We start from the raw sequence: 27878 nt of genomic DNA on the forward strand, positions 1-27878 counted from the left end.
CCATATATTGCAATTATTATATTGTTCAAGGCATGTGAAATACATACACCAAGCATAAAACTTAAATACTTCCACTGAAGGTGTCCTGTCATGCCCTTGAAGGTTTTGCTTAAATATGTTTGGATGGATACAGAATTGTACATGACACATAACTGTTGAGTGTGTAATCTTATCGATTTGATGATTGATGTAATATGATAAAGCATAAATTTTCCTGACAAATCCTAGACTTAATAAAATCAAGCCACAGATGGCATTGACCTGATTACAGATAGACTTGATTCTTGCTTCATGCAACCTATACAAAAATCAAAACTTCTATTTTTTTAAAAAAAAAATAAACTGTCTTGCTTTATACAAATGTAGGTAGCATTTCATCTGCATTTTCTATGTAATACTAATGGGACAACATAATCATACATACACACCAAAAGACAAGGTTTTGAGAAACAGATTCTCCCCCACCCCTTATGTTGCTTATATAACAATAAGAACGTTGGAAGTTCTAGATTTGTTTGTTTTTTGCTTAACAGTTTTGAATAGACCTGTGCTATTTTCAATATCTACTTCAAAACTGCCATATTCAAGTTACTCAAACTTTTACATTGTTTCAATGCTATTTGCTGCCTTTTGGCTTCGTAGGCAGCAGCTACTGTTGCTACTTCACTTCTTTTTCTTCAGCTTCACTATCCTTGGCCTTATTTGCCCTCACTGTCATTTAATTTGATTGGCTGCAGCAATGCACATGATTTAGTATCAACACTTCAGACATAACATCATGGCAAAATATTTGTCATGGGGTTGTCACAGCCAATCACTTTAACTGATGCTGTGTTAAAAGTTATGACTGGAACTCTTTCAACATATTCATGGAGGGGGGGAGAGAGAAAACACACACACACACTCTTCTTATTTTGGTAAGTGGCAGCCTCATTCCTAACCTGGTCCAGGGCCATTCCTCCCCCAACAAAGCCTTTACGGAAGGATGCTAGATGCTATATCACAATGTACCATCCTTCCAGGGCCATGGGGTAAAAACAGCTATTCCCAATGGGACAGCAGGAATAGTCATTTTTTTTCTACAATGCCCCATGAGAGATGTTACATTGTGATATAACATCCTTCCATAAAGGTCTCTGGAGATGGAAGAGAAATGGTGCCAAAATGGGTTAGGGAGGGAGGGAGAGAATGGGAGGTAAACCTCTGCTGCTGCCAGATTTTAAAAATAAGTAATCTGCCCCTGGAAGTTTTAGGAATTATCTGGCCCCCTCTTGAAAAGTGCCTAAAGTGCCACCCCACTTTCATAACCAGAGAATTAGGATGTGAAGGGAAGGAAGAACCTTTGGCCCAACAGCAGTTTAATTATCAATGATAGCAAATTAGGTTGAAGACAAAGATGTCAAAGAAGAAGACGAATTTATAAAAAATAGTACTAACAAGGAGGAGCAATGCAATAGAGGCTTCCACTAATGTAGGAGAAGGAAGCAATTTTCCTGTAGCAGCATTCTATGTCATCATCTATCTATCTCATTCCAAGGGGGTCTCAAAACCCTCCAGGATTTTTCAGAAGGGGGAGCTGACACCCATGAGTGCCCACTTCCAAGAATGTAAATCCATTCACATGGAACTCCTGGATCTGTTTTGCGTTGTTAATTGTATGTATTTGTCTCATTTTAAATTAAACTCTCAGGAGAGCGATGATTACTGTAAGCTACAATAATGATTTGGTTTTCCTCATTGTGATAGGTGGTGTTTTTAATGGTTTTAAAAGGTACCATACTCACAATTTATGAAGGTTTTTAAGGCCGACAAATATTTCAGGTGTTAAACAGCCAATTCTGTTATTAGAAAGATCCCTAAACAAAAAAAGGAGGGGGATATAACTGAAGAAGAAAATAAACTGTAAAATCATGAATAGCCTCATTAGCATTTTACCCTTACACAACATTTTAGACAGCTAACAAAGTAAACAAAAAATAAGAAAAACTGTGTTCTTATATTTAGAATGTTCCTGACAAATATTTCAATAATATACTTCATTGTATTTAATTTGAGTTCTTCATAAATTAATCATATGTATAGAGATTTCAAGAACAGATGAAAAACAGAATCCTTTCCCCCCAAAAGTCTTTTAGTGATATTACAGAGCGCATGATTCACACTTGCAAAAACGTCATGTGAACTGCTTGACCCATAGCAGGGGATAGCTAGGGGGCTTGATGGTTGTCTCAAACTAGGTAACTAAAAGGGGGGCTCTCAAACTAGAGCATCCATCAGTACCACTAGCCTTCTAAGCCCTCAAGAGGGCAGGCAGAATAAGTCTCAGAGAAAAGTAGCCCCTAGGCTGCAGTTCCAGACTGAAGAGAATTTGCTGAACTCTTAGCTTGAATACTGTCAGCTGACTCTCCAAGCCAATTGCAGCACAGTATACCCTATACAACCCTCGTAGGCAAACCACTCATGTCCTAACAACTTGACTTGTCATAGAAGACTCTGCTTACTCTACTGGAACAATCTGTCAATTTTGATTCTCTCCGTTTTTCATTTTTCCAATCAGTTCCCCACATTTCTGCAGCAATTTGGTTTTTTTAAAAAAAAGATCCTCATGAAAATTCTCCAGCATTTCAGTGCGAATTTCTCATAACAAACACATTTTTGTAAGCATTTTGACTAATGTACATATTTTGCAGCCCATTTCTCATCATGTAATACATTTTTGCATGTTATTTTCACTCATATACTCATTGTTATGCACATTTCCCCTAACATATGCATTTTTGTAAACATTGTTTGGTTGGTGAACTGCATTGCAAAATTCAAATAAGTGCGAATTTCAAATGATGGCTGTGTTTTTAGTTCTCATATTGTTTCAGAAAGTGCAAATTTGATAGATTTGGCTTGAAATGTGAACTGAATCAAAATTCTCACACATTCCTAAGAGTGAATCTGATTTGGCGATGTAAAATTATCATTCAGAGGAAAGGCAATGCTGCATGGATAAGTATTAGCTTCACTCTGAATGGGCAAGCAGTGCCACTTTTATACCAGCCCCTTAAAAATACCTGTGACACAGAATTTATTTTGTGGAAGTTCCCTCTCTTTCAGCCCAGTCCTTATTTTAGGTACAATTTGTGGTTTCATTCATGATTCTTTCTAAGATAGCAACTGTAAGACATGTGCAGTATGAAGAGTGTTCTGGATGCTTCAGTTGAGAACATGTAGACTCAACTGAATTGCTGCTAGCATGGCAAAGCCTGGTGCAGAAAGCAGATTGTATTACAGCATTTCTGAGGGCAGAGAAGGTCAGTAGCAGAGCACATGCAGAAGATTCCAGGTTCAATCCCTGGCATCTCTAGGTAGGGCTGGAAAAGACTCCTGTTCAAAATTTTAGAGATTGGGGCCCCACAGGGGAGCTAGCTGTCCACCCGGTTTCAACCATAATCCCTAGATTCCCAGCTTTTATTTTTTTAAAAGAGTGTGTTTCTAGCTTTTGTAGAACCTGGGTTAGAACAGATATTATTCTCCTCATTTTTGTGAGAAATTAGCCCACTGCACCTTACTCCCCCCCAAAAAAAATTCATGTCAGCTCCCATGCTACTACCAGTTAGTGTAGCTATTAACTGAGTTAGATGGACCAATTATCTGACTTCATATAAGGCAGATTCCTGTGTTCCTATGAGTCATAGCCAATCCAGGAAGAAGAAAATCATGAGGGAGGTCTTGACTGCACCATCAGCTGTGCAAGTCAACTCAAGAACCAATCACACATGTTGTTCATGCTTCTGAACCTGATGGGACTGAGCTATATAGTAAGGTGAACAAAACGGAAAATGAACTCTTTCCAAAATTGGTATTGCTGACTTATACAAAAATGTGGTGAAGGATATAAACTTTTTGTGGAACTGTGAGCCTTCCCCGCCCCCAACACACACAGTGTGAATTATCCCATGACAATTTAAAGGTGTTCTGCAACATCTCTAAAGCAAACACTAAAATCCAAACAAATTTTATTTAAATTTTTTGAAGAAAAGAGAGGCTATATTGCGACTGAACCAAATCCCAAAATATTTAGCAAGTCTCTCAGTGAATGAGAATATTGGTTAAATATGTCCTTCCTTGTGTCATGGTTTACCAAAGTGATGGCAAAACTTCCCTGGTAAGTGGTATTTCCCTACCCAATTATGTTGCCTAGGTTTTAAACAGTTTTTTCTAATGAGACATTAGCAAAAAGAAACAGTTTGTACCAGCTTCCTTTTACATGTTTTTCAACTGTTGCTTATTATTGCAGACCAAATCTACCTCATGTCACACAAATCTGGTGTTCATTTTTTGATGTAAATATTTATACCAGAAATGTTGACTCATGAAATTGATCTTGTAAAACAACCAGACACGTGGCCTGTATTCAGATTTATTTTTCCTTGTAGACATCATTTTGTGTTAATCCATGAGATCTCTTTCTCTGTCATTGCAGATACTAAATTATCACAGTACAGTCAGCCAACAAGAAGGCTTCCACATGAAATTGTTAATTTTATGTAGATTTGGCAGCCTGTGGCTTTTCCAACTGACTCATGAAGCCTCATGTCACTTACAAACGTCTGTGTTACATTAGCTTCAGCTGCTTATTATATCCTCTGTGGGAAAGATATGAATGAATAGGAAACAGACGTCAATACAGTCCTACAGAAGTTAGCAGCCTCCAAGCAAGCACCAACTGCAACTTTTTAAAAAAGAAAGCCATTTATTTGTATTGTAATGTAATCTTCTAGTTCCTAACCAGGCAACTGGAATAATCTTTTCTTTTCTGGAGAAACTCATATTGATTCAGAAATAAACTCAGGATCATCCTGTTATATTCACTGTCTTTAGGATGTTCCATATTGCATTGAAAGGAATACGTCTGAAACTAGAAACACATTGCTTGAAAGCCCAGCATAGTGCTATTTTTTACTTCTATCCCCAGATCACCTGCTGCAGCATCTTTTCTCCAGTTACTTCCAAACCCAGGAGCTTCTACTCTGTGACTTCTGTCTTCCCCATTTTCTTGCTTGTGTGACTGAGCAATATTACATCACAGCTTTTATAGCTTCCCCATTCTCCCCACAAGAGGTCAGGGTTGTGTTATTAGAATACAATCATCTCCACCACAGTAAGACGCAGTTGTCATCATAGCATTTTCACACATTCACTATGACTCTAAATGCATTCAGATTCACACGGCTGATCTTTTTGGAAATGTGCATAATTCTTACTAATATCTTGCTGTCCATGCATTGACTTCCCAACCTTCAAACTCACAGAGAATATCTATTTGGGAATGCATGAAAGGTACTAATATCTTAATTTTCTGATTTTTGAAGAAAATTTGTGCAATTTTTTTCTGGCTGTACTCAGGAAAGGCAATGCATACTAGACGTGATGATTTACACCTAAGCAGATACCTGAACTGGAGACATGCATATTATATGTAATGGTTTAGACCCATCCAGGTACATAGCTGTATATGTAGTTCAGGGTGTAAAACCTCAGAATAAGAACAGGCAAGTGGTACTAGGTTGGCCAAATTCAGAGGACAGGGCTCCTGTACCTTTAACAGTTGCACAGAAGATGGAATTTCTACACCTACTACAACCACATCTTCCTTACAACTATTAAAGGTAAAAGAGCCCCATCCTCTTTTATTCTTTTAATTTATTAAAATATTTATAGCTTGCCTATTTGCATAGAAAGTATGCCCAAAAGTTCTGATGGATTTGTGATGTGTATCAAACTGACAAATATATGTATACTAACTTAAACATACATATTTAAATTGCACCCCAGATCATGTTTTGTTTCATGACACTTAACTAAATACACTTAATTAAAACATGGATGGGGAAAGGATTTTTTATTGGGGCGATCAAATTGCCAGATATAGAGTATTGTACAAGAAATTGGTGATTATATCATTTCTGGCAAAACTGAAGCTAAACAAAATGTAAACGGAACCTTGTCTTTTTAAGCATATTAACTTAGTATAGTGCATAATAAATAAGTATATAGATTATCAAGTACATTGATTATCAACTATAGATGTATTCATTTCAACACTTAACTGAGGTTTCCTTGGATCTTAAATGCTAATTTTAAATTATCACGACATTCAAAAGAAGAATAATGGGAATAAATGTAAATAAATCGCAAAACATGCATAGAATACATTTCAAAAAGGTTCAAACTGCATTATGTATTGTAGTTCATATGTCCTATATGTTATAATTGCTTGGTGACATATTCCAAACTCCCCAAGGACAGAAATGTCAATATGAGTACAATTTCTAAGTTAATTCAAATGGAATTAATACTCACAGACGCTTCAGTTCTGAAAGTCCATAGAAGGCCCCAGGCTCAATAGTACTAATCAAGTTATTCTTCAGATCTCTGGAAAAACACAATAGCAAGAGCAATTAATTATCAGTTTACATGCAGCTTTTAGTCTCAGACACAGGCAGAAAAAGAAGATGGGCAAAAGCTGGAAAATGCTTTAGCAGTTATTGAAGCTAATACTAAGGAAGGGGACCCTTGTCTGATACAGAATAAAACAGTAAAGTAAGGGAGGGGATATTCTTTTCTTTTTTTACTGTTTTCTTTGTCTCCAATAGCAAAAATGAAGGGGAGATAACAAAGAAAGAAAATTTACTTTTTGTTCCAGTTAAAAGTGACAGCTTTGCCAGCTGTAGGGAAAATGCTTTATTAAAATATTCCATGTAAAGCAGTGAAATAATGACAGAAAAACTACATACCGATTTGCTTCCTGATTATGCAGAACAACTTACTGTACTAGTTCTTGCCAATGCACATATGTATTGCTAATGGCACATACAGATCTCAGACTTCCAACGGCACATAGTTGGATACTTTTGCAGAATTATAAAAAAGGTCTTTTTTATCTCTGATCTTCAGAAACCATACAAATTCCAAAATAGTTCATTGACATTAATAACCATTCCAACTTAGTGTTTACAACAGAAATATCCAGGGATGTAGCCGTCCAGGGTCTCAGGAGGTCTTAGACACCTTACTTTTTTGGGAGCAGGCTCCCTATGTCTCCAGCATCCTACAAGCCAATCAGCATGAAAGAGGAGTGTGTTAGCCACTGAGAAGAATCTTCTAACATGCCTATTTGTCCTTTCTTGCTCATTGGAGCCAATCAGACTGAAAGAGATGAGGCTCTTTTCAGCTAACACTCTCCCTTGTCATGCTGATTGGCTCATAGAGATGTCTACGGTTGTAGGAGAAAGCATTAACAAGGATCTCATTCTCAACCCAGCAGCAAAACAGGAGGAGGGGTGTGGCTGTGACTATCATGAAGGGACCCTGCGCTTCTGAATTTGCCACTACACTGGTGATATCTGCCATTGTCAGTTGCTTCCAAAAAGTTTCTTTTGTAAAGAGATATCATGTGACAAGGCCAGTAGGCCCACCAAGACATTGAGAAGAATTTTGTGTGTGTGTGTGTGTGTGTGTGTGTGTGTGTGTGTGTGTGTGTGTGTGTGTGTGTGTGTGTGTGTGTGTGTGTGTGTGTGTGTGTGTGTGTGTGTGTGTGTGTGTGTGTGTGTGTGTGTGTGTGTGTGTGTGTGTGTGTGTGTGAGAGAGAGAGAGAGAGAGAGAGAGAGAGAGAGAGAGAGAGAGAGAGAGAGAGAGAGAGAGAGAGAGAGAGAGAGAGAGAGAGAGAGAGAGAGTGAGAGTGAGAGAGAGGGGGGGTGAAAGTACTGTACTGTGCACACTTCAATGATTAGTCTTCCTCTTCTCCTGTCAACATTATTGGGGGGACAATAGGGATTCATGTCAATCCAGAAGATGATGGGTCAGGCTTGGGTAATAGACAGCGAGTCATAGATGAAGTCTGGTTCAGCTCAAGAAGTTGATTGTGTAGGCTCATCTGCTGCTGGTTGATTTTTTCTTGAAAAACAGAGCTCTGCAACTGTCACCATTGTTTCTTGAGCTACTCAAACATTTTTTGGTATGGTCTCAAATAGTCTGTAATACTAAATGTGATTTTGAGGCTTCATTCCATAGAGGAATCATATTCAGAAAAAAAAAACATTCAAGCGTTTCATGGCTTGGAACACTTCAGTAAATTTATGAAAATTTCAACTTGCTGGCTCTTCCTGTTTGTCATCATCATCTTCATCTTCCGGAGATGATTTTATCAGTTCCTCTAATTCTTCATTAGTCAATATTTCTCCATGGCCCTCAATTAATTCTTCAATTTCTTCCTTGAGGATGTTGATGAAGCTATCCCCACCCACTTGCCTGGCCTCCTGAACAATGCGTTCCACTTCTCTGTCAATGTCAGGAACCCTTAAAATCATTCACACATTTTTTCCATAGGTTTCACCAATATGCATTGACTGTTTCAAGCTTGATTGCATCCATTGCCTGTTTAATATAAGAGATGCAATCAGCAATGTTGTAGGACTTCCAACACTCCATCACATTCAGATTGGAATCAGCATCCATAGCACTTCTGTGAGAACATAAGCCTTGTGTACGTGGCCTTGAAACAGTGAATCATGCCTTGATCAAGAGGTTGGAGGATGGAGGTGGTATTGGGGGAAAGAAAGATGACTTCAATGTCATTATGAGCAAATCAGAGTGCTTCAGGGTGGTCAGAAGCATTGTCTATGATCAGCACCACTTTAAAGTGAAGTCCTTTCTCTTTGAGGTACAGCTTGACCTCCGGAATGAAACACTTGTAGAACCAATCCAGAAATAATGTTGCCATCACCCAAGCCTTTTTATTTGATTTCCAGAACACAGGAAGGAGACTTTTGTTCTTGCCTTTTAGGGCACGGGGATTTGCAGCCCTGTAGAGTAAGCCCGGTTTTACTAAATGCGCAGCCGCATTGTCATAAAACAACACAGTCACACAGCCTTTAGCTGCTTTGAAGCCAAGGGCTTGTCTTTCTGATTTGGAAATGTAAGTGCAGTTGGGCATTTTTTCCCCCAGAACAGCCCAGTCTCATCAGCATTAAAAACTTGTTCCGGAAGATAGCCCTTTTCTTCTATGATTTTCTTTAATTTTTCCGGGTAGGGTTTTGCTGCCTCTTCATCAGCAGATGCAGCTTTGTCAGTAGTCTGCAGGTTTTTGGGGTTGAAGCGGTTCCTAAAACTGTTAAACCAACCTTGGCTGGCCATATTTACATGCCATGTTGGAGACTGACATACCATCTCTCAGTATGTCCAACAGAGCCAGTTTTTCCTCCAGCGTTGGAACAGATAGCTGTTTCTTTGGCTGAGCCCCAGATGAAGTAGTTGGCTTGCATTCAGGGGGCGTGTTGTACGAAAAATACATACTGTATCTTTAAGAATCACACGCAGCATGGCAAGATGATCACACTATGAGAGGCATGTGGGAACTGAGACCGACTGAGGGAATAGCAGATTCATGTCTCCTATTTCACGCTCACTCTGGGGCATATGCTCCTTGAGTTGAATGACAGGCAAAATTTCCCGCACTATTCAAAGGGACTTTGTGTATTAGTCTAAAATTATTAGAAATAAATAATAATTCCTGAACAATGTATTATGAATGTTAGATTCTTTCCAAGACATTTATCGAAATAATTTTTATCCTGCTCTTCAACCTAAAAAAGGCTTTCAGAGTGTCTTAAACAAAAACAAAAAAAGAACAAGAGGCAAGTCCTTGCTCCCAGGCTTACGATCTAAAAATACACAACACAAAAGGAAAATGGACTGGTAGGGAGGAGGAAATAATTACGCACAGGTACAAGTTCTTATCTACACGTTCTTCTAATGACCAGCTGGGGTGGGAAAAATCAAAGAAAGAAAGTGCTAAAAGTTGCTGATCTCTCAGCTGCACCAATGGAATGGCCCTCCTCTCCTCTGCTGTAACACTGTATCTTCAGTTGGACTCAAGGCAACTGTAAAATGTCAGGTGTATGTCAGACTCATGTAATTCACTGGATAGATTCTTCTACCTTGAGTGGTGGTAGTGGTGGGGAGAAGATAGAAGGTTCCCTTCAAATCACCATAAATGCAGAATGCAAGAGTGTACCTATGCAATATGCTGCCTTTCCTTGCACCCCACATCACAATGCTCAAGTAGCAGTGTGAAAACTTGCAGTGTGAAAACCACACACACACAAATAGTATCAAAGAAAACAAATGTCAAAAAAAATAGACAGAATATTTTGAAATGGATATTGATTGCAATTTACAATCCAATTATGAGATGAACAATTATGTGCTTGTGCATTTCTGCTACAACAGGAGAAAATTTCCCCTTAATTTTATGTACAGTAGAAGCTCATTATCACGCAGTGGTTGGGGGACAAAAGATGTGCCCGCATTATAACAAAACTGTGTTCTGTAAAAAGCATTTTACTTGGGAGATAATGTCATCTCTGTTGTATAGCAAACCATGTTATAACAAGCTTCTACTCTACTAGAGCTCATTTTAAAAAAAACAGTGAATGCACAAATTAAAGATCACTACTATAGAGCTATGACTGTGCCACTTAGCATAAATTTGGCAGCTCTACTAGGACAACATCTCTTTTCCATTATGCTCATTAGCACTCTGGATTGTCTTCACTCTCTGAGCATAGATTTTACCTCGTGTAACTGCCCCAAAATGCAACATGACAGGAATTGTGACAAGTTATGTATACAACATTTCAATAACTCTCACATTTGAGACTGCTTCTGTTCTTTTCTAGCTGGTCTGAAGGGAAAAGAGTGTGAAGCTTTTGGGAGAACAGCATCAGGAGGACTAAGGCTTGATTTCAACATAACTTAAACTTTGGGCAGGGAAGGAGAACTTAACATGCCTGTTGCTTCCCTGGGCCCTTAGATGCTGCACTTGAAATCTTAGAAGAGCACGGGTTCCACTATAGATCCGTGGTGCACCAACAGTATAAGTGTTGACAAGGCAATCCCATCAGAATGACACACGGGCCAGGTACAATGCAGCATTGGTATGCTGTTCCTCTTGCTCTCTTGGCAATACATTTAAAAAAGGCATGAAATCCCTGACAGAAAAGATTTAAAAAGGAGTTTCTGATAATATCACTGGCCACAATATTCACTTATGTATGCTGGGGTATCTCCCACCAGTCCAAACCATCATGGCCAGTGGTCTGGGATTATCTGGAGGACACCAGGTTGGCTGCCTCTGATACATATCATATTATATGATTAATCAGTACTTCAAAATACTTGCAGTCTAAAGATAGTAGTGACATTTCCCTGTATACCAACAGTGGCTTGCTTGATTTAAAATAATTTGGCCAAGTTATTATACACTACTGCCTTGCTTTCTTGCATTAGAGTAGACTGCTTTTGGGCTTGCTTTGTTTAATAAACATTTGTCAAATGCTCAGCATGGATGTATTTTCTCAATAAAAATGCACAACACCATTTAATTTTATAAAATGATCCCAGTAATCCCCATGAGGTGATGGCAAGAACATAGCTCCAGTTTTTGAGCAAAGTTAAGAAGTGCTGCAACTATTTAATAACTCTTGTAAAATGGAGGTCAGACAGCACAAGTGGCCTTTGTTTACTTAGCAGTAATCCCTGTAATTAAAATACTTGCCTACAAAGGCAAAGATTAAAAAAAGAGCACAACGGAAGATCTGAAAAATTCATCCAGAATTTTCTAGATACTAGGTTAGCATGATGACTCCCAGGCTTGGCTCCAGCAACACAAATAGAAGTTTGTGCCACAGCAACTCATGCAGCACCTTATATATCTAATATATAAAAACCCCATATATATTCTCTGTAAAATTCACTCAAAGAGAGAATCAATTCATAAACACAATTATTTAACAACACCCAATGATAAAAAGGAAAGGGAGGGAACACTCTCAAAAGATAAACTAAAACATAACAGGTTGGATCCAGAATTAGTTGCAGGTAAGTCCCACTGATTTCAAAAGGGACCTAAGGCAGTCATACCTGCAGTAGAAAGAGTCCAGTCAGATGGTGTCATCAGGAAGGGACAGGTTTATTTGCAGTTAATTGCAATAAAGCTATTGAATAAGTCAGACCTGTCAGCTCTCTTAATAAGATGTGGTGCCAAAAGCAGCTGAAACACTAACTACGCAACAGAACCACATTCTGCAAATTAAAAGTAAGCCAGGTACCTCTCAGATGCTCAGAAAACAGTGGCACCTGGTGTGATGCCACCTATTGGAAATAAGCAACCTCGCATGCCACCACTAGGGGGCAGAGTTATACATGCTTTAGCACAGTTAAGAGACAAGTGCCATCTCTGCCCAGATTCAGGATACGTCTATAGTTTCCTGTGATGTAGTTTCCTGTTTGTTTGTTGTTTCTCCCCTTCCCTTACTCCTCCTCCTTGCTGTGCTACCTTTTGAAACCTCCATTACCACATGAGCAAACAGGCATGAGGCTGCTTGCCAGAAGCTGAAAAATATTGAATGAATTAACTTACATTTCTGATTTCTGATTTCCTAAGCTGTGCCTGTATCTCTGTATACATGAAGAGATCCTGAGTAAAAAAAATAATTATAGACTTTATTGGAGAAAACTTGTTTTATTCTGCTAGACTGTGTGAGGGTGGAGATGGGGCTGGTTATTGCTCACTCTGTTTTTTGCCATTTTTACTCTGCTAGAGATAGAACCACATAATTGTATTATCCCATAAACCCCAACACCACCATCCCAACAATTGCACAGCTGCAGCCACCTGGACAGGACTAGGGCAGGGTATAGTGAGGTCGGGGCCATGTGAGACCCTGGTGAGAGTGTCAGATTGGTATCTTCACAGCCCCACCCTCCCCACCACCCTGTCCTATGCCAGTGCCATCCAGGTAAGCTGCAGCGACACTGATGTAGGGAGGGCAGCTCCACAACTCTGCCCCAATGCACAGGCCACTACTGTCAGAAAATACCAAGAAGAGCTTGGAAGCAATGGATGTATACTGAGGCCTAGCAAAAGAAATAGATTTGGGGGGGAAATACTAGAAGATAAAAAAAATCCTGCTGAAGCAGGACCTGACTTCTTATCACAGCACACTACAGCTCCAGACAGGATGGAACTGTTCAGAACTGTACCACCAGAGCAGTTTGATTTCCAGAGCTCTGGAAAGTGGCCTGCATGGATCAGGTGCTTCAATCAATTCAGGTAAGCCTCCAGTTTATATACAAAACCTGTATAGTTTAAGAAGTGAATATTTTAATCTGTTCTATGGGAGAATCAAGCTGATGAAATCCTGATGTCAGTGTGACTCTTTGAAGAGCACAAAGCTCGGTAGAGGAAAGTGGTGGAAATGTTTACAGACCATTTCATGGGAAAGAAAAATGTGACTTATCAGTGCACTAAATTTAACCTCCACAATCATGAACCTGTAGATAGCTTTAACACATCTTTGCACACCCAAGCAGAATCCTACGTTTATGATATTCCTAAAGCAGTCTTCATCAGAGAGAAACTTGTAGTAGGACTTCATGATGATAACCTGTCACAACAGTTACAACCGGATACTACTGGAATTTCTCAATGGGCCATTGCACAAGCCTGTTAATCTGAGTTGGTCAAGCAGCAACAAAGAGGAATTAAAATGCACTCCAGTCTAATAAGCAGACAATAGATGTAGATGCTCTACATTTTGCAGAGAAGGGTTTATTTATTTATTAGATTTATATCCCACCCTTCCTCCCAATAGGGTTGTCAGGTCTCCGGTTTTTGCCTGGAGATTACAGATTTTTTGGGTCCTCTCCAGCTCTCCGGGTGAGCCACATCAATTTCCAGAATCTCAGCTTTCATTTTAAAAAAATTAAGTTTGCAGGTGGTCTGGTACAAGAGATATACACACCAAAACATAAGTCCCCCCCCGAAACTTCTGTTAAATGAGCTAATAGCTGGCTGCTCTAACCCTGCCCTTTCAGGTTTGTAGCCAATAAGTGAAGTCAGGGTTGTGATTGACAAGGGATTTGTTGACCTCCAGGCAATAGCTAGAATCCATTGCAAGTCCAGAAAACTGTTTTTTCCTGCTTGTCTGGAAATCTCATAAATAAAGTTTATAGCTTTCAGCAGGAGCAAAAGTCTCTTGTGTGCAGGAAATCTAAATGCCATTACAATGTCTTATGGTTTTCTAATTATGAGGACTCAAACAAGTTTAAATTTTCCTGGGCTACTGAAGAGGGCAATGTTTTGAAAATCTTCCCAATATGAAGTTTTAATCCTATACTCACTTTTCTGGGAATAAGGCTGCAGTGCTAATCCCACTTACTAGGAGTAAACCCCATTGAAGTCAATAGAATTTACTTTTGAGTAGACATGGTTAGGATTGTGCTGTAAAGCAATAGGACTTTTGAGTGAACATAGCAAAGGATTGTGTTTGTGTTGTAAATTTTTCTCTCCCTGTCCAATCCTATTCTTCAAAGCATTAGGCAGGGCTTACTTAGGTGTCACTGCTTTTATTATGTAGGAAACTAATACTGTTTTTTTTAAAAAAAATGTTCTGCAGTGACCAACTGGTTATGACAATAAACTATTATATGGGATGTATGTATTTTACATCTCCGGTGTGTGTATATATGGAGTCTTTCCAATATCCCTGTGATAGGGTAGGGTTAAACCAAGGCAGGTCACAACAAGAAATTAATAACTTTAAAATTCAGTAATCACAAAGAAGTATAAAACAGTTGCAAAACAGCTTAAAGAGGCATGATTCTGAATTTTGGGTTGGGTGAGTGAAGTTCTTTACCACTTGAGGTTGCAGTTTTGTGCACTCTTCTGTGTTCAGGTAAGCCCCTTTGAATATATTAGGACTTGCTTCTGAGTAACCGTGCATAGGATTGTACTATAAATATCTTTACACATTGTATAAATAATAAACATCTTTGACATGCATGCTTATATAAATATTTCTTCATACTATGTCTCAATAAGTATCTGATTTCACATTATGGTTGTACATTATTATTTCCTCTACATTTTAAGTGTGCCCTTCTTCCTTGGGGTGGTCATGGTTCCCCTCTGTTGTTTTCATCCTGAGGGGCAGATTAGGCTGAGAGATGGTGAGCAGCCCATCGTCACTGAGTAAACATTACAGCTCATTTCCATTTTAAAAAATTAATTAAAACAATTTAAGTGCAAAAAAAGTTTATGAAGTAGATCCACACAATACATTTAAACCACATCCAACTCACATTTAAAGTGCATGACTTTCCCCAAAGAATCCTGGGAAGTGTAGTTTCCCCCTCACAGTTATAGTTTCCACCACGCTTAACAAACTACAATTCCTATGATTCTGTGGAGGGATTCATATGCTTCAAATGTGTGTTGAATGTGCTTTAAATGAATGGTGTGGAGCTGCCCTAGATATGCTGTGCATTCATTAGTGAACTGAAATGAACATTTTTAAAATATATTTTTTTAAACAGGGGAAGGGCTATAACTCCGTGGTAGGACACATGCTTTGCATGCAAAGGTACAAAATACAATCTCTGGAAAAGACTATTGGCTGGAATCCTAGAGAGCCAATGCTAGTCCATGTCATCAGTACTGAGCTAGATGGCACCAAATGGAATGTATCAGTATAAGACAGATTCCTTTGTTCCTAAAAGTGAAAAGAGACCCAAAGGCCACATTGACTCCAAAATTCATTTATGCATTTTATTTTCAACATATTGTAAATACCACTTTATTGTAAAAAAAAAAACCCTCAAAGCAGTTTACAGAAAAAATTAAAATACTAAAATTATTGGCAGAAACAGTTAAAGACAGGTTTAAAAACATTCAAAATAAAACCAGCAATGAGTTAAAAAACAGAAAAAAACGTAAGAGCTCCTACATGCCTGGGTAGGCTTGCCTAAACAAAAACATTTTAAGCAGATGCTGAAAAGAGTGCAATGAAGGTGTCTGCCTAATGTCAAGCATAGGTGCTGCCACTAAAAGATCGATTTATTACAAGAGCAGAACAAGTACTATGTGGCAACCATAACTTGGATAGCACACCTGGAATTTGTCCTGGTAGCAAATCGACAACCAGTGAAGATTTCAGAGCAGAGGAATTATGTGCTGGTAGGGTCTCACTCATGCCAGCAAGTGTATCACAGCACTCTGCACTAACCTGGGACAGGTTGTGCTGCATGGGGATTTCTGTGACCTTGGTCGACTGGCTGCCAGGTTTTTTTTCATTTTGGTTTTTGGTTAGGAATCCTGACTGGTTGTGGGATGCTGAGTTTTCTGCCTTACTCATAGGAATCTTGTGGTTGGTATAGTATTACATTTAGGAAATCATCACTGTCTTTTGTTTTTTTTATTTGCATTCCATTTGCCTTTAACCTCACTCCCTTACATCCCTAGAAGCAACAGTAGTGGTTCCATATGGTCAGCTCAACCCCTTTGAACCCACTGATGATGCACCTTGTTGGTTGCATGACCGTTTGTTTCTTGCCCAAAAGTGGCAAAAGAGAATTCACATACTGAGAAGTGTGGCTGCAACTGCTGTTGTTCCCAAACTACTGCCTGTGAAGTTAGACCAAACCATGTATGTTTTCTCTCTTTCAATTATTACTCACTGGAATTGGGTTGGTTGTCAGAGTGATTTTATTGTAGCCCACAGGGTAAACAGAAAAGGATACAGAATCTTCTTACTCTTACTCATTTCTCAAACCTTTTTCTGAAGTGAATGGTGAAGTCTGTAAAGACGTTTGAAGCAGCTTTGTTAAAAGGCAGGCAGGGCATTCCAGCAGGGGGTTGCCAACCCTGCTTGGATATGAATGTCTTTGCAGAGGATCCCTAGTCAAGTCTTACCAACAGCACAACCTAACCATATCTATTCAGAAGAAAGTCCTGTTGAGTTCTACAGGGTTTAGTCCTGTAGTATGTGTGTTTTGCATTGCAGCCTTCAAGGGCATCCTTTACTCCTAATTGCTCACATCTCACATCTCCACAATGCTAGTCTCCCTTCTTCCTACAATGGCCTTCTGGTAACTGGCCTGGCCTGAGGGCACTTAAACCCTTCTTGCCAGAAGCAAGTAGGCTAGATTAAATATTCCCTACCCAGGCTCCCTAAGCAAATGAGAAGGAATGCTCCCATCACTTCAGTTGGACCTGGGAATACCATCTTTTAGCTAAGATTTCTATCTTAATTTCCAGTCAGAGGAATGTTTTTCTTTTTATTATTTTTATTTTGTATTTGTTTCATTTATAAACCGCCCATAGCAAGTAGCTCTCTGGGCGGTGTACAAAAAAGTTAAAATACAAAATATCACAATAAAATCAGCCTACAAACAATGAACACAAGCAGCAACAAAAGGAAGTAGAAAATTTAAATTATAACATTAAATGCTTAAAATGCCTGGGAGCATAGCCAGGTCTTAACCTGGCACCGGAAAGATAGAAGCGTAGGCGCCAGGCGTACTTCTTCAGGGAGGCTGTTCCACAGTTCGGGGGCAAATTTTTTTCAAGTGTTCTTGAACTTTAATAATAAACTGCAGATGAAGACTATATCCAACATTGTCATCCAATACCAAACAAGAAGGTTCTTACAGAAGAAGCCATTGCATGGCCTACAATGTTTCCTGGATGTTAATAAAACGTTTTGCATTTCTCAAACAAATCCAGGAGCCCTAATGTTTATTGCTTGATTCCAAGAAGTCCTTTGCTTCATTGATTTTTGTTGCTAAGTAAGGAGAGCCACCTTTATCAGGGTGATTCAAAAGCATAATTCGTCTGTGAGCAGTTCTATTGTATCCAAGCAACTGTGGTTGATGCTTAATGTATCATGCTGAATGACATCACCAGGGCCTGCCCCATGACATCACTTGGTTCCACCCCTGATATCTCAGGGTTTGGGATGCTTCCAACCTGGCAACCCTATTGCAGAGAGAAGACAATTAAAAAGGCCAAAATGACAGCACAATGAAAAAGTATGCAGCAAGAGACTTATCCTATCCAAAATTTTGCTATCCAATTGTTAGGGTTAGTAGAGGATGGAGTACTTGCACTGATTTTGGCCAGAGACTGGATGGAACAGATCAGACATCTTTGACACGAAGTATAGCATAATTTACCCTTCCACCTAAATAACACAATGACTAACTTGTCACATTGATTTCAATGGGACCTAAGTGCAAATTTTTTATTTTTTATTTTATTTACAATATTTCTATCCCGCCCTTCTACCCTACAATAGGGCACTCAGGGCGGCTACAATAAAAATGCATAAAAACTACAGCTTAATATGGATGACTATTCCCTGATCCACAGTCTTATAGACCATTACATTTCAATTCATTCATCCAGTGCATTATGGATTTTAAGACTGATTCATGACCTCAACATCTTCCTTGGAAAGCAAATGGCAAAAGGAGAGCTAGCTGATTGCTGGACAACCTCTCCCAGTGGTTTCAAGTAGATATTAAACAGCATAGGGGACAGAAGAGGACCCTGTGGCACAGGACTGGCCAAACAGTAAAGGTGCCAAAACAGGAGTCCCTCAGAACCATCTTCTCGAACCAGTCCTCCATGTAGGCCCTGAACAATCATAAAACAGTGCCCCCAGGTCCCATCCCAGTGAGGCAAACCCAGAGAGATACTGTGATCAATACTGACCACTGAAAGACACTGAGAGGTCCTGCAGAACCAACAGGAAAGCATGCATCCAACCCTTAACATCAGACCTTTAGAACTGCAGGTTTATTTCATTAATGTTACTACTGCTGAGTTTACAGCCTCAAGTCTGATTACACAAAAGTGTCTTGGACTAGCTGAGTTTATGGTCCAATGCCTGAGCAGATTATGCCAATTTGAGTATGACACAAGTTCTGCAGCTGCTAAACAGTCTACCATAACATCCGTTAGAATGAAGTGTCAGTCATCACAAGCAAACAGCACAATCCCTAGCTAGTTTATTCAGAAGTAAACCACACTAACTTCCAGGGCCAGCCCCAGAGGGCCCCTGAAGCCCAGGGGGGGAAAAGGGCCCCTCCTTAGGGTGGGAGGGTAGCACTCCCGTTCCATGATCCACAGCAGTGTTGACTCCCGACCCTGCCTCAGAAGCCAGAGAGGGAGCCTCCAGACCCCCCCATACAGACCATGCAGGCCTGTTCTGCCCATGGCACCTGTCTGCACACCCCACCTACATTCATGATAATGCCATCATGCATAGCATGCTATGAATAGCATAGCACACATGCATGCCATAAACCAAGATGGTGGTGGGGCATCAGCCCCTTAGGAAAGCCCCCACTGCCATTTTGGTTGATGGCAGCCATGCACGCACAAGGCATTCTCATGAAGCAATGGAGAGGTAGGTGGGGTATGCAGATGGGTGGCATGGGCCCAGGGCAGACTGGTGCTCAAGGACCTAGTCAGGCCTGGCACCATCTTCAATAAGGCTTACTTCCTGAAAACATGCTTAGGAGTGCAGCCACAATAGCTTTTCCCAGTATTCATTCAATTCATACTTGCCTTTCCTCCTATACTACAATTACCAAAAATAGAAAGAAGAATACACAAGAGCTATAAGAACTGCCTTAGACACAACTAAAAACCTTATTCTTAGCCAAAACCTAGCAGGGATGCTTAGCATGAACAAATCAACAAAAGCTATACATAACATCCCTATTGCTTTCTAACAAGCCAATTGGAGCAGTCTTCAGTAAGAGTAACAATCTGAAGTACAAGAAATGCCCCAGCTCTGCATGCACAGAGATCCACAACCCATATTCATGCTGCCAGAAAACATTTCCTTGTGCAATGCAAAAATATTCACGCTTCTTAAACTACAGAGAAAAATACTGTAGCATGTTTGTGGACACTGTGATCTGTATTTTATCCTTTCAAGAACCTATGCTTCAACCTTAACCAGAGTTAAGTTTATTTTCTTTTGGCAGTCCCATGTTATTCACTCCATGAAAACATCAATTCTAGCCTAGTCCTCAGAACTTTCAAAATACTGTAACTGTGTAACCAGCTGTAGCTCTGTCCACAATAGCTATGAGGGTAGAATATGTTCACTTAACCTTTGTGGAAAATCTCCAGCCACTCACTAAAGGAACTTTTGCTGACTCCATTAATCCTCCAAGTGCTCAGGATAGAAGTCCTTTCATTAATGGGAACAGCAGTGGGCTTATCCACACCGCAGCATTACTTTGTATTAAAGACACTGTTTTTACCTCTGTTTTCTGTTCGCACCGCCCACAATAAGGGCTCAATGCCAGCTGAAAAAAAAGTGTTTTCTATTTACACTGAGGGGAAGGATCAATCACACAGTTTCCTAATGACCACACCCTCTAATTTAACATTTCCACTCCCTCTGGTTGCTTGGCAACTGAGCATGCTCAGTTTGTTCTACCAATTGTAGTAGGTTCAATTTAGAACAACCCAGAAGTGCCATTATTTGCATTTTCACTGATACGATACAGCTGAAATACAAAGCTTTGTTTGAGCAGTGTTATGCTTTTGCACACAAGTTGGGGGGGCAGAAAATAAAGGCACCATTTGTAGCAACATAAAAAAGGCCGACAGATTGGAAGAGAGCAGCTGGAAACTGCTTTTTAGCTTACAGGAAATGAAAGAAGGGAAGAGGAGTGAGTGAGCGTGGAGGGGGGATGATTGACACATCCACCTAAAAGCATCAGAGCAAAGCATCTGCAAGCGCTAGAGAAGTCATTTTTTCCTTCCCTTTTCATATTATCAGTGGATTGGGTTAGTATGGATTTACAGGGGGGAAACTGTGATAGCTTCTGCTTGCCAGTAATGTCATGTGAATCATGCAAATTAAAAGATGTGAGTAGCACCAAACACACAGTAAACCACCATGTAGATGAGCCTAGTCTGAAAGAAAATTCCAGTTAGCCTTCACTGCCTGTTCCCTTAAAAACAGGGATGACCAACCGAGGATGGTAACTCAGACGAGGCTCTAATATGTTTTTATCTTTTAATCACCTTATGATAAAGGGGGGAAATATCAAAGATTTGAAGCTGAGGGAAATGGAGATGTTCTGTTACATCTATTTTAAAACTGTGTATGTAACTTTTACATAAAAATCAAAATTCTGCATTGGGATCCATTAGTAAGAACACCTTACATTTTTTTAAAAAAATGACTAACAAATATATTTATCATCATCATTATCAAACACTGAGAGTCTAGATGCTGTTTCTGGCAATCTACACATGAAGGTTATAACATTAGCCTCAAGTCTCTTTATACCGTTGACTATGGTATCCTTCTGAGTAGACTTGGTGAGATGCGTATTTGAGGCAGTTTTACAGTAGTTCTAGTTCTATCTCCAAGGTCAGTTTTCAGAGAACAGCATTGGGTGGTTGTCTTTTGGACACCTGGCAGTTGTGCTGTAGGCTGCCTCAAGCAGCACATGGTGCCATCTTGTCCCCAATGCTATTTAACATCTACAGGAAGTCGTTGGGTGCAGTCATTAGAAGATTTGGGACAAGGTGCCATCAGTATGCTGATGATACCCCCAACTCTATTTCTCTGTAACAAAATATCAGAAGAGGCCATGCAAGTGCTGGGTCAGTGCCTGGACTGGGGGGGGGGTCGGGCTGGATGAGAGCCAACAAACTAACTCTGAATTCTGGCAAGACTATGGGTGGGTGGTTCCCAAAACCAGATAACTGGTCAATTGCCTCCTTTGGATGGGGTTGCACAGGTTCATAGTCACTAGAGGCCCAGGTGACCTGAGTGGCTAGGAATGCCTTTTACCAACTTCAGTTTGTGAGACAGTTACTGCCATTTCTGGACTGGGATAGCATGGCTACTTGTCATCCATGCACATGTAACTGCCAGGCTGGCTTACTGCAATGCACTCTATGTGGAACTGCCCTTGAGGGTGGTCCAGAAGCTGCACTTGGTGCAAAATGTGGTGGCTCAACTACTCACTGGGGCAGGATATCACCAACATGTTACCCCGCGGCTGAAAGAATTGCACTAGCTAGTGGTTTGGCATATAAAGCCCTGTGCAGCTTGGAACCAGGATACCTAAAAGATGTCTCACTCCTTATATACCCAGTCAATCACTGTGCCCAGCAGGTGAGGGCCTCCTGCAGATATCATCTCCTCAGGAGGTCCATTCCACATAATGTAAGAAGGGGAGCTTTAGTGCTGGAATTCCCTCCTCTTAAATATTAGACAGGCACAATCTCTGTTGTCTTTTTGGTGCCTACTGAAGACCCCCCCTTTCAAGTAGAGACCTTTATCCCAGGCTGTATCTGTAAAGGAAATTATTTATTATTATTATTATTTATTACATTTGTACACCACCCCATAGCTAAAGCTCTCTGGGCGGTTTACAACAATTAAAAACATTAAGAACAAACATACAAATTTAAAAACACTTTTTTAAAAAAAAACAATTTAAAAACACATGCTAAAGTGCCTGGGAGAAGAGGAAAGTCTTGATATGGCACCGAAAAGATAACAGTGTTGGTGCCAGGCGCATCTTGTCAACAACTTCATTCCATAATTTGGGAGCCACCACTGAGAAAGCCCTCTCCCTTGTTGCCATCCTCCGAGCTTCCCTCAGAGTAGGCATCCGGAGGAGGGCCTTGGATGTTGAACGTAGTGTATGGGTGGGTTCGTGTTGGAAGAGGCATTCCATCAAGTATTGTGGTCCCAAACCGTATAAAGCTTTATAGGTTAAAACCAGCACTTTGAATTGAGCTCGGAAACATACAGCCAACCAATGCAAGCAGGCCAGAATCGATTTTATATGTTCAAACCTTCTGTTACCAATCTGGCTGCTGCATTTTGCACAAGCTGCAGTTTCCGAACCATCTTTAAAGGCAGCCTCATGTAGAGTGCATTGCAGTAATCTAACTTGGAGGTCACCAGAGCATGGACAACTGAAGCCAGGTTATCCCTGTCCAGATAGGGGTGTAGCTGGGCCACCAACCGAAGTTGGTAGAAGCAGAGCTTGGAAAAATTACTTTTTTAAACTACAACTCCCATCAGCCCCAGCCATCATGGCCACTGGACTGGGCTGATGGGAGTTGTAGTTCAAAAAAGTAACTTTTCCAAGCTCTGGGTAGAAGGCACTCCATGCCACTGAGGCTATCTGAGCCTCAAGTGACAGAGATGGTTCTAGGAGAACCCCTAAGCTACGAACCTGCTCCTTCAGGGGGAGTGCAATCCCATCCAGGACAGGTTGAACATGCACCATCCGGTCTGAAGAACCACCCACTAGCAGCATCTCAGTCTTGTCTGGATTGAGCCTCAGTTCATTAGCCCTCATCCAGTCCATTGTTGCAGCCAGACACTGGTTCAGCACATTGACAGCCTCACCTGATGAAGATGAAAAGGAGAAATAGAGCTGCGTGTCATCAGCATACTGATGGCAACACACTCCAAAGCTCCAGATGACCACACCCAATGGTTTCATGTAGATGTTGAACAGCATGGGGGACAGAACTGACCCCTGCGGAACCCCATACTGGAGTGTCCAGGGTGCCCAGCAATGCTCCCCAAGCACCACCTTCTGGAGCCAACCCGCCAAGTAGGAGCAGAACCACTGCCATGCAGTACCTTCCACTCCTAACTCAGCCAGTCGTTCCAGAAGGATACCATGGTCGATGGTATTGAAAGCCATTGAGAGATCAAGGAGAATCAACAGAGTCACACTCCCCGTCTCTCTCCCGACAGAGGTCATCATACAGGGCGACCAAGGCTGTTTCCGTGCCAAAACCAGGCCTGAAACCCGACTGAAATGGATCCAGTGGAAATGTTTTAAAGATGTTTTTATTGTTTTATTGCTTGTTGTTTGCCACCCAGGGCTCCTTTGGGAGGAAGGGTGGGACATACATTTAATAAATAAAGAAGTCTGCTTCATTTATATGTTTCTTGCTTCTGCGTTTCATTCTAGAGTAGATCCAAAATGGAAGAGACTTTTTTTTGCAAACTTCCCCCCCAAGCACTAAAATTGTGCCCTTTTAGCAAGCAAGCATGCAAGCAAGCAAGCAAGCAAATAAATAAATAAATAGAGTAATATACTACAAACAGGATCAATATCACATTACCAAATCTGTGACAATATGATGCTGTTTATGTGTTCCTGGATTGATTAACATCATACAGCCAGCAACAACATGCCACTTGTGGAGGGGAGGGGATGAAGCTACCAACAGTCAATTGGAACTGTGAACAAGCTGTGAAAAGCAATGAAAAAGGTGACTGGAGGAATGGCTCATCATGGTGGTGGAGGAAACAAGTGCCCTATTTTCACATCAATGTGTGTTTATGAAAATTCAGTGCACCATTTATGAGGTCCACCTGGTTCACAGGTGCTCACCATATATTACAATCATCTGCATTGCAAATCTCAACAAATGGCCAATTTAACGAAGCAGTTCATGGTTTTTATTACTACCTACTTCAGGCGTTGCCAGTCTTTTTGGACATGTGAAATTTTGGGAGAGTACTGTCCTGGCCAACCCCATCAGATTCAGACTCTGATTCATTGGTGCGTTTTTCTCCGTTAGGTTTAATGTGGAGTCTCAGCTTACAGCATTTCACAGATCAGCTTACAGGTTCCCCAGGACTCTGCATTGCTACACAACATAACTAGGCATGATTACTCAAGCTAAGACATTGTCACAACAATAGAACTCTTGAGACTCTGTAAGTAGGCTCAGGGTGGGCTTTCTGTTTGTGTGAGGAAGGTCTCTCTGAACAAGGCTAGGTTAGCAAGTGAGCACTCCTAAAAACAGGTTGAAAAATAGGTGCTATCTCCTCCTGCCTGAGCATCTGCCAGCATGTCCTTGCCGACAGAGGTGGACGCATTTCAGCCAGATCCTCCTTTGACATCACCTCTGGTTGAGCCTCCTCTTGCTCTGGAGGAGGTGCAAGTGACGGCTTGAGCAAAAAGACCGGACTGAGAGGCTGGCTAGTTGTCAAACAGTACTTCTTCAGTTGTGATTGGAACTAAGGGGGCAGAGCTGAAGCCATCCCCTCCCATTGCAAACCACTGGGTCCCTTCCCAGAATCCCAGTCCTCCTCCTCCTGATTGCTCCACCAAGAACTCTCCCTGGGGCTCATATAAGTAGCATGGGCACCACTCCCCCTAGTTGCTTCTTTCCCCCCCTCCCCTGGGTCACACTCTCTGCAAACACACACATTTTGCGTTTTCATGAGGTCTGGGTAAAAACTGAATCTTATATTATTAAAATGGATCCTCTTGAATTTTCACTGTTTTATATGGGATCCCCCAAAATATACCATCAAATATTTACATTCATAGAACACACAATAAAAATCACAAAAAACACAGTGAAATTCAAATTGCCACCACCAGAAAAACATTGATCCAATGCATAGATCCTCATGCATTTTGCAAAAATCTATAAGGATCCATGCCTCAGATTCAAATTTTTGGACCAAGGCAGTGCAGGAAAGCATCAGACCCATGATTTTTACAGTTCAGTATATAGATACATAAGCGAACTGTGATGTGTTAGGGCTGGGACAGTGGACCTATTTTAAAAAATCATAAAATTTTGTCCATGCAATACATTTTCTCTCTTTAGCACTCAATTTTCTCCTCTCCAGGAATCCCATCCCCTCTCTCCTGACTCTTGCAGCATGCCACTTCCACTCCCTGACTCCCATCAAGCAGTTTTCCTTACCCCCAGGCTGTGCTCACACTAGAACTTTAACCTATACATGGCTAGATTTTTCCATTTGTGCTTTTATGTGCTTTCAGCCACAAAGAGCATTTTCAATTTTATGCCTATAACACTGTTTATCATGCACACTAGAGGATGGTGCTGGATGGGATGTATTTGCACTGTTTGTTATTGTCCCTCCCCTCATTTAATACTTCCCCACCCTCTGGAAGTTTCAGAAACCCGAGGTTCTTTGTGGGCATGCACACAAGTATTTGTTTGGCTGCGCATGCACACCTTTTTCAAAAATTGTTTTGTCTGTGGAATTGTGCAACAAACTTCCACCAAAGCAAATGTTCCAAGCATGTTTCACAGTGGGCAAAACTACCTTTTTAAAAAAAAATAAAAATTAAATACATGGTTTTCGATGTAGCATTTTTGCACAAAACGACAAAGTATTTTATTTCAAAAATAAAAATATCTGTGTTGCGTCTGGCTGAGAGGCAACAGAAGGGCAAAGAACAGCTAGGAAGGAGGAGGCGTAGGCACCTTCAGACTCCAGACCCTGTCCCCCAACACAGAAAGCTGTGGCGCAGCTTGGAGAAGAAAATAAACAGTATTTTTCACACACAAGCACATATGGCCAAGGCAAGACAGGGAGGGGGGGGGTTGGAAAGTAAATGCATATTTCTCTTTTCCTCTCCTGCCTCCTGTACCTGCCAAGTCTTCCTAAAAGGCCAATTTTGTTTTTAATACAGCTGTTTTCTGTAAAACAGCTGCTTTAAAAATAAAAATATGTATCAAATATGTGCCTTCAGCAACAACCAGTGGAAAGAGGCATGCTGCATCCTTTCCTTTAAGCTGATAGAAACAAAATGGTTAGTTTGCCCACAGGTGATGAGCAAATAGAAGTAGGGGTTGTGGCGATCATCAGCACCCAGTGAAACATCACCACACATGCAAAAAAAACCACACCACCCACCCAATGCTCTTCAGTGTGTCCAGTCAGGTAATATGCAATTTGATAATAGATTTTCTTCCCTTAGCAGATTATTTGCAGATTGGGAAGATTTGAATTAATGGGGGGAGTGCAGGCTGCCACTTGGGTGAGGAGAACATCATGTGGACACTGTACCAAACATTTGAAAGACAAGCAGCTTCAAATCCACATTAAACGTCTGTGTGGATGAGCCCCTAGTCTCACAGACTGCTTCCCTTTCCGTCCAACACTCTCATTCAGTCTACCTTTTGCTCAACTACTCAGCTGCCAGTCTAAGCCTTGAAAAGCACAGAGACTTGAAAGAAGTTGAAAAGAGTGTCACTTCTCTAACTGCCTTTTTCAGCTCTATGTACTTTTCAAGGGGTGGGGAAAGGTAACAACCCGCTCTACCCCATGACAAAGGTATCTGTGAGCAGGGGGTGGAGGCTCACATACTTTGTGGATGCCAAGAGAAGTACTCAAGGGCCACTGCACCCATGGATGCCACATTGGCAGCCCCAGTACTAGATTCTGTAGATTCCTCCAAAAGGAGAAAGGACCACAAAATTATCAGCTTACTTTCTCATCTGCAAGACAAAGAAGGAGCTAGAGAAGATCATTATTAGGCTGGAAGATCAAATCTCCTTCCCTTTCTCTCCTACATCCTATAAAAAGTCTAGCAATGAAAATGAAAAAAATGCCATCCTGGCAGGTATTCAGCAGTACAAAAGTCTAGTTGCCCTCTTTCTCCTATCTTCTTGCACATCAAGGTGGCAACAGAATGTGCAAATGGAGAAACACCCCTACACTGAAATCCCTGGCAGTACCTTGAGGTTTCATTCCAATTTATTTACTCAAGAACTGCCTACGTAAGAATCACAAAAAGGCCACAAATTGGTAAGTGAAAGCCATAACAGAGCTCACCTAGGGCTTATCCACATGGAGGCATTACTTCGTACTAAAGGCGCTGGTTTTACCTTCATTTTCTATTTGCACCATCCACAGTAAGGGCTCAATGCCAGCTGCAAACACAGTGTTTTCTATTCACACTGAGAGGAAGGATCAATCATGCAGTTTCCTAATGACCACGCCCTCTAAGTTCACATTTCCACCCCTCTGGTTGCTTGGCAACCAAATATGTTGCAGTGGGTTTCTTTAAAAAAAAAACCTAGAAGTGGGAGTATCTGTGTTTTCCCTGGTAGGATACAACTGAAATACAAATCTTTGTTCAAGCAGTGTTATGCTTTTGCACACAAATTAGAGGAGGGAAAGAAAATAAAGGCA

The 27878-nt window shown here is 40.7% G+C and overlaps 1 protein-coding gene across 16 annotated transcripts in view; it reads right to left on the minus strand.

Annotated features, from left to right (window-relative positions):
* The window catches only part of ADGRA1 (adhesion G protein-coupled receptor A1), a 588775-nt gene that overhangs the window by 403128 nt on the left and 157769 nt on the right, over positions 1 to 27878 (minus strand). For 9 of the 16 annotated variants that reach the window (XM_061635602.1, XM_061635603.1, XM_061635600.1 and 6 more), the window contains 3 exons: positions 12473 to 12529; positions 6355 to 6426; positions 1785 to 1856 (listed from right to left, as the gene is read on the minus strand). In XM_061635602.1, the coding sequence (XP_061491586.1) occupies positions 1785 to 1856; positions 6355 to 6426; positions 12473 to 12529 (201 nt within the window). The remainder of the gene's footprint in view (positions 1 to 1784; positions 1857 to 6354; positions 6427 to 12472; positions 12530 to 27878) is intronic. The other 7 variants (XM_061635607.1, XM_061635606.1, XM_061635608.1 and 4 more) reach the window with 3 other exon arrangements.

This window comes from Rhineura floridana, chromosome 7 (genome assembly GCF_030035675.1).
Source record: "Rhineura floridana isolate rRhiFlo1 chromosome 7, rRhiFlo1.hap2, whole genome shotgun sequence".
NCBI classification, from domain to species: Eukaryota; Metazoa; Chordata; class Lepidosauria; order Squamata; family Rhineuridae; genus Rhineura; species Rhineura floridana.